Source organism: Chanodichthys erythropterus, chromosome 2 (assembly GCF_024489055.1).
Source record: "Chanodichthys erythropterus isolate Z2021 chromosome 2, ASM2448905v1, whole genome shotgun sequence".
Taxonomy (NCBI): domain Eukaryota; kingdom Metazoa; phylum Chordata; class Actinopteri; order Cypriniformes; family Xenocyprididae; genus Chanodichthys; species Chanodichthys erythropterus.
In genome coordinates this window covers 26,582,552-26,593,829 of record NC_090222.1, presented here as the reverse complement: position 1 = coordinate 26,593,829, position 11,278 = coordinate 26,582,552, and the positions used below count along the sequence as shown (strand labels likewise).

At 35.8% G+C, this 11,278-nt stretch overlaps 1 protein-coding gene across 1 annotated transcript; it reads left to right on the top strand.

Annotated features, from left to right (window-relative positions):
- Nucleotides 1-4,546: 4,546 nt before the first annotated feature.
- Nucleotides 4,547-9,683, top strand: fam210ab (family with sequence similarity 210 member Ab). The gene is made up of 4 exons (XM_067406987.1): nt 4,547-4,660; nt 6,815-7,253; nt 8,182-8,293; nt 8,587-9,683. The coding sequence occupies exons 2-4, from the start codon at nt 6,850-6,852 to the stop codon at nt 8,905-8,907; spliced, it is 837 nt and encodes a 278-aa protein (XP_067263088.1). The 5' UTR covers nt 4,547-4,660; nt 6,815-6,849; the 3' UTR covers nt 8,908-9,683.
- Nucleotides 9,684-11,278: the final 1,595 nt, after the last annotated feature.

Below are 11,278 nucleotides of genomic sequence, written 5' to 3'. Positions count from 1 at the left end.
ACCTCTGATATAATAACAGTCGTAAGAATTAAACTTGTATTGACTCTGAAGTATGCAGACATCTTTTTATCTGGTGCTGTTGCCATGGTGAATCGTAATATCAGAGCTCCATTGATCATGGCTTTTCAGAGTGGTGGTGCACATGCTTAACTCAGAGTCAACCTACTCAGAGTTGATTGAACTAACTCAATTCAGCTGTTCTGAAACCAAAAACTCAGAGTTTCCCATCTCAGAGTAAGTCAGCTCAGAGTTCAAGATTTAACTCAGAGTTGGTTGAACCTCCTTATTGAAATGGGCCCCTGGACCTTATATGAGCCACAATAACTTTTATTATTTATAGAATCATCTAAGCCAGTGGTTCCCAAACCTGTCCTGGAGGACCCCCAGCCCTGCACAATTTTTATGTCTCCCTCAGTCAGATGATTTTTGGCTATCAATAATTCTATAAACATTGTGAAATAGCCTGAAACCTATTATATTGCAACATGTGATCACAATGTGCAGAAATTTTAGAAGATTGAGAAGAGGGGGGGGGGGGGGGAGGGGACATGAACAGTTTAATTACAAGATTTCAGTGATGGTCAGTTTTGTTCAGTTACGAGATTGGTTTTGTTCCTTTACAAGATTTCAATGATGGTCAGTTTTCATTGTCAGCCAGTCAAATTTTAATGACAGTCGGTTTTGTTCAGTTACGAGATTTCAATGAGAGTCAGTTTTACTGGGTTATGAGATTTCAATCATGGTTGGTTTTGTTCCATTCTAAGATTTCAATGACAGTCGCTATTGTTCCTTTAAGAGGAACCAATAGCGACTGTCTAAAAATAATGCCCATTTTTTTTCCATTACGAGATTTCAATGCAAGATTTTAATGATGGTCGGCTTCGTTTCTTAATGAGATTTCAATGACAGTAAGTTTTCCCAGCAAGCTTTGCATATGGCTACAGTAAACCTGAATCAGGAAGCCATGAAAAAAATTCACTTTGAGACTACTTAATTGGATCACTTAAAATGTCTTGAAATTACATTAACAAATTATGTTTGTTTAACTTAAATGTTTCATGTGGGACCAACATACAAAATTAAATTATGCAAATCTAACAAACTTTTTTTTCAGTGTATGTCTCCAACTCTTGCATTAGCTCTGATTTCACCTTGAAAGGTTCTGACCTAGACTGACATGCATCTGATGAAACAATATTTCATTTTCTCAGGCAGGTTTATAAAAGCTCTTTGTGTTCACACACACTTCGACCTTGCAACAAGTAAAATCAGATTGAGCATCCTTGGGCTGGGAGGTCAATGCACTTATAAGAAAGCCAAAGGCTGAGTGTCAATATCCCAGAAGGAAGGACTTTTTGTTTCAAGGTTTCGTCTTTGACAACCAGTCAGCTCTGTCAGAAGAGATTTGCACACAGTGTAATGAGGACTGATTGGACCTGAATTAAGTTCTTTAACCAGTCACCACTGATGCATTGAGTCTGATTTGATGTAATAACTATGGCGATGAGCAGCATTTATTTATTGATATGAAGTGCTTCCACATCTTATGTTTAAATTATACAGTTGTGGCCTAATGGTCAGAGAGTTGGACTTATTACACGAAGGTTGTGGGTTTGAGTCTCAGTACGAACAGGAAATGTAGGGGGGACTGAATGAACAGCTCTCTTTTCCACTCTCATTACCCACAACTGAGGTGTACCTACCCCCCTGTGTGTGTTTAATACTCACTGTGTGTGCATTTAGATGGGTGAAATGCAGAGCACAAATTCCAAGTATGGAACGCACATCACTTCTAAATGTGATCATTTTTCGGTTGTACTTGAACATAAATGACCATTTGTTTGTATACTTATTCTCATTCATTTCATATTGCCTTCAACACATCAATAATATTATGTGATTCATTTGTATTATAGGTTATATTTAACATGGTGGCCCATTTGAAGTGATCACCCAGATCTGCTGCTTAGTGACCCTATTCATCCTCATAAGAATGTTTTAATCTGCTAACAAATACTCAGTTACGTTAACCTTCAGCCTTCCTAGTAGTGACTCTCTTCATGTCTTGTTTTACACTAATAATGATCATGAGATATTGGTCATGAGATGTGATTTGAGGCCCCCAGGATATTAGAGAAAGTACCAGAACACTAATGCTGCCCAGCATTTGAACATCTCTGCAATGTGGATAATTACCCTGTTATTTTCAAGTCAAACTAAATGTATGATGACATTTAATGAAATTACCATTATCTTGTTTTTCTGTTTCCACTATTTGTCTAATCTTCTTAATTTTCTTTGAATTTAACTTTCTGTATTGACTCTTGGGCCCGCTGTCTTATTAACTGACAAGATAACAAGAAGAATTTTTTTAATCATCTTAGTTGCATAACAACAAAAAATCAGAGGGAGATAAAAGCCTGTGAAAGGGTAGAAACCCAGATGATTGGAGGGAGAAGGCAGCAGGGTCATGAAGGACATAATTATGTCATGTTCTTACATTTATGTAATTTTTGCTTTACCAATGCCCACAAATTATTACTGATTGCTTTTGCCTCTAGGAAATCAAACAAACAATTATGAAATAATAAAATAAAGCAGATTCCAATTTACCTGTTCTGATCTTTACTTTATTGTCCATTTGGACATCAACAGAAAGAGAATGAAAGGTTCTTGAATAGAGAGGGGTTGTCTGAAAGCTCTAAAGCAGTGATCAAAGGAAGACCCCCTAAGATATGATTCACTGCATTCCCATTTTTAGTACAAAACACCAGCCACTGAGATACCATACAGCACCAAGAGATCCACTCAGACATATGCAAAGTCCACACAGAAAGGCTTCCTGGCTTAGATGGGACTCGAACCGAAAACCTTCTTGCTTTGAGGCAATGAAACCCCTTGCTCTATTCTGCTGCTTGAGTTTATGAAGAGCTACAAGCCTGATCCGCATTTCTCCCAATTTTACCTCCATCTAGTGGATAAAAACCTAACTGCAGCTTCATACATAATACAAAAACGGGGAAAAAAATAAAACAATACCCAACAGTTGACATACCAACTTATTGCTTTGATAGGAATGGAGAATGATCGAAATATTAATAGAAATTACCATTTAAGAACGGTACATTTAACATATTCTAACACAATACGGAACAGAGTAAAATTCAGAAGTACAGAACAGTATAGAATTTAGTATAGAATAAAATAACGTTGATTAATAAAATAAAATAAATCTAATTTCTTTTATTTTTTATTGTTAGGGTTTTTTAATGCTTTATTTTGCTAGTAACAACTCATTCAAAAAATACAAGAAATTATAAAAAATAACAACATCAACAATAACAACAGCAGCAGCAAGAATACATTTAAAAATAAATTAAATAAATAAATAAATAAATAAATAATAAAATAGTACTATTAAAAACATACGGAAATAAAGAACTGTATATACAGTACAGTCCAAAAGTTTGGAACCACTAAGATTTTTAATGTTTTTAAAAGAAGTTTCGTCTGCTCACCAAGGCTACATTTATTTAATTAAAAATACAGTAAAAACTGTAATATTGTGAAATATTATTACAATTTAAGTAACTGTTTTCTATTTGAACATATTTGACAAAGTAATTTATTCCTGTGATGCAAAGCTGAATATTCAGCATCATTACTCCAGTCTTCGGTGTCACATGATCCTTCAGAAATCATTCTAATATGCTGATCTGCTGCTCAAGAAACATTTAATATTTGTGTACAATATATTTTTTCAGGATTATTTGATGAATAGAAAGTTCAAAAGAACAGTGTTTATCTGAAATCTAATCTTTTGTAACATTATAAATGTCTTTACTGCCACTTTTGATTGATTTAATGCATCCTTGCTGAATAAAAGTATTAATTTCTTTAATTTCTTTTCAAAAAAATAAAAATTCTTACTGACCCCAAACTTTTGAATGGTAGTGTATAATGCTACAGAAGCTTTGTATTTCAGATAAATGCTGTTCTTTTGAACTTTCTATTCATCAAGGAATCCTGAAAAAAAAAGTACACAACTGTTTTCAACATTGAAAATAATCATAAATGTTTATTGAGCAGCAAATCAGCATATTAGAATGATTTCTGAAGGATCATGTGACACTGAAGACTGGAGTAACGATTCTGAAAATTCAGCTTTGCATCACAGGAATAAATTACTTTGTCAAATATATTTAAACAGTACACGGTTATTTTAAACAATATTACTGTTTTTTACTGTATTTTTAATTAAATAAATGTAGCCTTGGTGAGCAGACGAAACTTCTTTTAAAAACATTAAAAATCTTAGTGGTTCCAAACTTTTGGACTGTACTGATATATATATATATAGATAGAGAGAGAGAGAGAGAGAGAGAGAGAGAGAGAGAGGGTATAAAAGTCTAACCAACATTGCTAATTCAGAGACAAATACAAAAGTCTCTAAGACGGATAAATGTTCAAGGCTAACCTAAGCAGAGCGAACCTAAGCAGAGCGATCCTACGCTAATGACTACATTTCCCATGATGCCGCGCGCAGCAGCTCCATGTGGAAATGTCTGGAGAACGTGCGTGTACATGACATGAGTCTGTAGAGGTATGGAGCGCTGCGCGGACTCTCCTTAAACACACAGCAGACCTTCAAGAGGTGAATGTAAGTTGCCACTCTGTTTCTAACGAACTACTTCTAACTATTTCTTCCGGCTGATATATTTAGTGTTGTTTCAGCTGTTCTCTGTGTGTGTGTGCTCCTTCAGGAGTGGCAAAGCAGTGTGTTGAAGTTCAGATTAGGGCCCTGTTAATTTGAGCTGTAATGTTTTTACTTCTGCAAAAGTCTATCTGTCCTCCAAAACAACCCCCAATGTCATACGTAGAAGACCAACTTGATCATGCTTAGTTCCTGGCTGATTGGTGTTAGTTCATAAAAACACTTTCAGGAATGTATCCCTAAACTTTTAGTGGATTAAATGTGTTGACACTTTAGTGACTGAGTAAATATCTGTATTCATATAATCTTATGAAGCTAAACATAAAGCACAACTTTAGTTTATCGGCTGAGCTGCTTGGTCTTTTGCTTAGAAGGTTGGAAACATTTTACAGTTGTGTTAAAATATAAAAAACTGAAGAAAGTTTAAGGGAATATTCTCATCACTACAAAACTAATGAACAGATAATTTTTTCAAGTTTAGCTGACTGGTTAAAACTAACCTCGCTAATCTTTGGAATTACAGGACTTTGTCTTTAACCTGATCAGTCTGGTGTTTGACAGAGAGCCATAACCCTAACCTGACCAAAAGCATGTGTTCATCATGCTCAGGCTGTGTGACTTTTGAATCATTACTTATGTCTAACTAAATCATATATAGTCAAGTTTAAAACATATAAAAAATGTTTAGTTTGCATTACAGTAACCTAAAGCAGAGTCAACATAGTACTTTTTTTTTTTTTTTTTTAAAGTCATATTACTTTATAAATGTTTTTATCTTCTTCAGAGTAGCCATTTTTTTCCTAGATTGAAATCAGAATGTTTTTACTGAAGAAATTTCCATGTATCCTTGGCACTAGTTAGCTGCATTTAGTGTCATTATGCAGGCGGCTAACTCCTACATACAAAATAATTATTATTAAATAAAATTGTAATAAAAATTGTATATATATATATAATATATAGTGGGAGTAAATGGTTCTCACGCACACAGACGTAGAGCAAGGGGAGATTTTCTACTAAATTGATCGCGGATGGTTTCATTATCTCGGGTGGATAAAAAAGTATAAGAGGATAAAAAATAATAAAAGCAAAAATGTGTCACCAAATATACTTTTTAAATGTTCCACCCAGGTAAAGTCTATGTGTGGGAAGCACTGATATATATAGTATTTAATTTATACTATATATATATATAAGTAATTCATACTTTATATTTGTAATTTCAAGCCTTTCATTCAAAAATTCAAAAGGATATTAAGGTCATGAGAAACAAATTAAAGTATGACCAAATTTTTATCTGTTACTGTAGATCATTAGCCAGATGTTAAAGGGTTAGTTTACCCCAAAAAGAAAATTATGTCATTTATTACTCACCTTCATGTCATTCTACACCCGTAAGACCTTCATTCATCTTCGGAACGCAAATTAAGATATTTTTGATGAAATCTGATGGCTCAGTGAGGTCTGCATTGCATTCAAAGCAATGTCACCAAACTTCTCAAGATCTAGAAAGGTACTCCAAACATATTTAAAAGTTCATGTGAGTTCTGTGGTTCTACCTTAATATTATAAGGCGACGAGAATACTTTTTGTGCACCAAAAAAAACCGAAAGAACGACTTTTCAACAAAACTTAGTGATGGCCCGATTTCAAAACACTGTTATGGATCTTTTGTTTCGAATCATTTGTTCAGAGCACCAAAGTCACATGATTTCAGCAATGATTGAAGCAGTGTTTTGAAATCGGCCATCACTAGATAATGTTGAAAAGTCATTATTTAGGGTTTTTTTTGGCACACAAAAAATATTCTTGACGTTTTATAACATTAAGGTAGAACCACTTAACTCACATGAACTGTTTTAAATATGTCTTTAGTATCTTTCTGGATCTTGAGAGGTTCAGTGACATTGCTGGCAATAGAGGCTTCACCAAGCCATCGGATTTCATCAAAAATATCTTAATTTGTGTTCTGAAGATGAACCAAGGTCTTGCGGGTGTAGAACAACATGAGGGTTAGTAATTAATGACAGATTTTTATTTTTTGGGTGAACTAACCCTTTAATAGCTTGTGTGTGTAACTGTTGTTTTGACACTGTCCAGGTCCTGTAGGTGGTGCTCTGTAGGTGGGGGAGGTGATGCAGCGGATGTGGGCTCCAGTCACACTGCGGCGTGTGGTCCTGCTGCGCTCTGCGTACCTGGGTCACACCTGGGCTGCATGTGAGCTTCCTGTGACCGTCCAGACCTCACGCTGCTTCAGTTGCACTAATGTCATCAGGACGAAGGAGGGCCTCAAAACATCCACAGAGGAAGAAACGCCATTAAATCCACCACAGAGTCTAGCAGGGACTGAGGGTCTGTATAAGCCTGATACAGGGTCTGAACTTCAGAGTAAGGCTGATGTCGACCCTCTGCAGGACAAATCCATCGGGCTCTTCCAGAGGTTTAAAAAGACGTTTAAACAGTATGGTAAAGTCATGGTGCCTGTGCACATCGTCACGTCCACAGTGTGGTTTGGGAGCTTCTATTATGCTGCAATGAAGTAAGTGACCATCAGCATCCTGCACAGAAACACACCATTAGTAAAACCTAACAAGATGACAAGTGCCACAGTTATATTTTATTTCTTTTCCTGAATGTTTTATTTTGGCATTGACTGCCAGATTATTTTCATTTTAAGGATTTAGGAATATTTATGTATTCTATTTAGTTTTGTCTTTTATTTATTATGATGTTTGCTTCTTGGTGTTTTACTAGGATAAAATTTTGCTCATAATTATTTTCATGTAAAGGCAGATAACACTATATTGTCGATATTAAAATAATACACTATTTTGTCTAAATAAATTAAAAATAAAACACTAAAAACAAAAATAATTTTAAATGCTGCTGAATATAGGCATCACAATAATGTAGAAAAATGATTTTTAGATTTGCTAAACATTACATTTACAGTGTTTTTAAATTATTAGTGTTTTTAACGATAATGTGAATATTAGTTGACAGAATGAAAATGAGCATGCACTATTAAAATTAATTAAGAAATTGTAAAAATTCTGATGACCAATATGGTACCGATATAATGTGCTTCGCTACAATTAATTTAGCTCTATGAATGTGATGTATTTACATTTGTAATTGAGCTCATTATGTATGTTGATTTGTTGTCTTGTGGTACTTGATGGACTAGAAGAGTTTTGAATTGACTAAACTACATGAATTGAGGTGCTTTTGCTTTAAAGATCAAGTCATACAGACTGAGCGCACAGACCTTAAGGTGAGGCTGGCAGGGAGATGGAGTTTTACCAGATAAAGTCTGTCTGAGCTTAAGCAGGACAGACAAGCTTTAACAGCGTCATCTGGACAATCAACTACTGCTATACAAACAACACTTTGAGGTTACAAAAGCAAACAATCTCTCTCTTGTAAAGATAAATAAGTGACATGTTAATGTTCTGTGTTCTCTGCAGAGGGGTGAATCTGGTCCCGTTTCTGGAGTTCATCGGTTTACCGGATTGGATGGTGGGAATTTTGCGAGATTCCCAGGGTGGCTATGCACTCACAGCCTATGCCATGTATAAGGTATATAAACAAAATCGGTAACACTTTATTTTAGTGTCATTGTTACATGTAGTTACTTTACTAATAACTATAAATTATGCATAATGACATGCAACTAACTATAAACCAAAACAAACCCTAATCCTAACCCTACATGTAGTTACTTAATAGTACTTAAATATATAATTACAGTGTAACAAAGACTCCTTAAAATAAAGTGTAACCACAAAATCTAAGTTTTTTTCACTTGGATTTAAATGTATTTGATATATGAATAATCATTGTGAATGTGTTTTTTATCTAACTGGTCACAGCTCGCTACTCCTGCCCGATACACAGTTACGCTGGGCGGCACGTCCCTGTCTGTACAGTACCTCCGCAAACACGGATACCTCTCCACCCCTCCGCCTGTTAAAGGCTACCTGCAAGACAAAATGGAGGAAACCAGGGAGCTACTGACTGAAAAAATGGAGGAGACGAAAGAGAGGTTCTCAGAAAAGATGGAGGAAACCAAAGAACTGCTCTCGGAACGAATGGAGGAGACTAAAGAGCGATTCTCTGAAACGAAAGACAAATTTTCAGAGAAACTACAGGAGACGAAAGACAAAATGTCTTTCCGTAAGAAAGCCGACTAGGTTGCATGGCTTGCAGTGGTCGAATCAAGCTGTCAACTAAGGGAAAAGAAAAAAACTAAGCGTATTGAAGAATGTTTCACATGATCAATAATTACTCACAATGTCACAAAGTGTTTGGTGTTTACTTAAAGGCACAGTTCAACCAAAAATGTCTTTTCAACCCAAAAAAAAAATGTTTATGTCCATATAAGGAAACGGTGGAGTTCAAAACAATTGACTTTCATTGTATTGACAAAGAAATTTTTCCCAAAAAATCTTTTGTGTTCATATGGGTTTGGAACAACATGAGGGTGAGTAAATGATGACAGAATTTACATTTTTTGGTGAACTATCCCTTTAAGTCAGGGGTCTCAAACTGGTGGGGGGCCGTTTCTGTGATTGACACCTCATAGGAGGGCCATATTAACATCCAAGCGCAAGAAAGCGCAACATTTCAGAAAATTTACTTTCCTTTGCATTATTTCTCATTTACTTCAAATTTCATTAGGCCTACTAAAATATTTTTATACCTATACTATAAATATCTTATTTACCATACTAAATGTAAACAGCAGTGTCTCTCTCCTTGTTACAGAGTGTAATATAATTATATAATACTATTACTAATATAATACTACTAATATAATACTATTAATTGCAATAGTGTGGTGCAACTTCTCACATCCAACAAGGTGCATGGAATAAAAAAAAAGTAATTTAGGAACAAAACCAGCAACACTTGTGGCATGGAGGGGTCAGAAATAAACAAAAAACTGGAGCTATATAATATATATATATATATATATATATATATATATATATATATATATATATATATATATATATATATAAAAATAAATAACTTTATTTTGCCAAAAAAAAAAAATCTGTCACTGTGACATACGTTATTAGTTTTTAACATTTAGTGGAAGTATTTCCCTTACTTTGTTAGCTTAAATAACATGAAAATCTTGCACTGAACAACACTGTACTGAACAAATGCAATCCCTGAATACATTTGTACACTCTTCTGTTTCTTGACAGACACCTGGCAGCGCTTGTGCTCACACAGCTGAGACACATTTGTCCAAGATGCTGTTTGAGCATCGGTAACGTTTAATGGTTGCATCGGACGCGTTTCGGTGGTTTAAATCGACGTTCGCGACTTAAGGTCATTGCACATTGAGTCCGAAATTCGCATGCGAAACTTTCGCACGTTAAAAAATAAATTCGACCTCACGTTATGTCAATCGCATTTGCACACTGCCTCCGAAACTTTCGTCCGTCAAAAAAATATTCGGATCAGGTTCGATTTTCTGCGTTTTTCGCATCCGTGGCACGCATTTTGAGAGACGTTTTGACAATTCAGAGCCACCGTACGCGAATGCAAAAATCCAGAATGCCATCTGACAAGTTGATCCACGTCTTCTACACCACAAAACAGCAGCACTGAATGACTAACAACGTGAGGAATACAATGAGACCGAATATAAAGACAGATTGTGCCAGTAGTAAAGCATCAAACAGAGCCACTGACATTCTGAAGTAAACTTTGAAACGCTCGGATAATCCCGCAGCTCCTTGATGAGGTGAATTCTCCTTTCTCTCTATGCAATCTCGGGATTGAATAGACCCAATATTTCCTCTTTCTTTTTCTCTAGGAGACAACTAATCGTGCTCACTGCTTGAAGACTTCATTTTGTATTGTTTTGCGATTTTTTCGCAACGCATTCATCAATACGCATCGGACTCAGTGTGCAAGGTCTCGGTGCGTGACGAATTTTTAGGATTGCGAATACGAAAAAACGCATGCGAAAATTTCGGACTCAGTGTGCAAAGGCCTTCAGTGTGCAATGACCTTTAAAGTCGAGTGCTTTTACTGTTTTTTAGGCAAGCGTGCTCATAATAGAAGCGATTGAGAGCGCGGCTCATGGTTGCATAGCAACGACAGACGCCACTGGAGCTAAAGCGCATTGGAAAGGAGGAGAATGCGGCGCGGCCCCTTATGTGACGCGATATGTGAATGCCCCCTTAGAACGGCGACTTTTTCTGTGCATTTCAGACAGGTAGTAACTAGAGAATAATAATAGTCTAATAATTTAGCGGACCGGGTTATGTTTTATTTTTGAGATCAGTTGCGGGCCGGGTAGAGGGGGAGGGCGGGCCGGCAGTTTGAGACCACTGCTTCAAGGTATTGAATGTTCACACACAAGCTCTGGTTTCCATACACTTGAATCTACAAGTTGAGTGTTTGGAGAGAAACAAACTTGAACTAGCAATAATACTAGAATTATATTACTGAATTAAGCCAAAGTCATATTAAGAGCGTTTGTGTGAGTTTATTTTAGTTTAATTGTTTTAAGGAAAGAGTACTGAAAATATTTCTACTCGA

Excerpts from the sequence above, each read along its gene's own strand:
- fam210ab (XM_067406987.1), top strand. The coding sequence starts at position 6,850 with ATGCAGCGGATGTGGGCTCCAGTCACACTGCGGCGTGTGGTCCTGCTG. Across the intron at positions 7,254-8,181 it reads TTCTATTATGCTGCAATGAA|AGGGGTGAATCTGGTCCCGT; the intron begins GTAAGTGACCAT and ends TGTTCTCTGCAG. Across the intron at positions 8,294-8,586 it reads CAGCCTATGCCATGTATAAG|CTCGCTACTCCTGCCCGATA; the intron begins GTATATAAACAA and ends AACTGGTCACAG.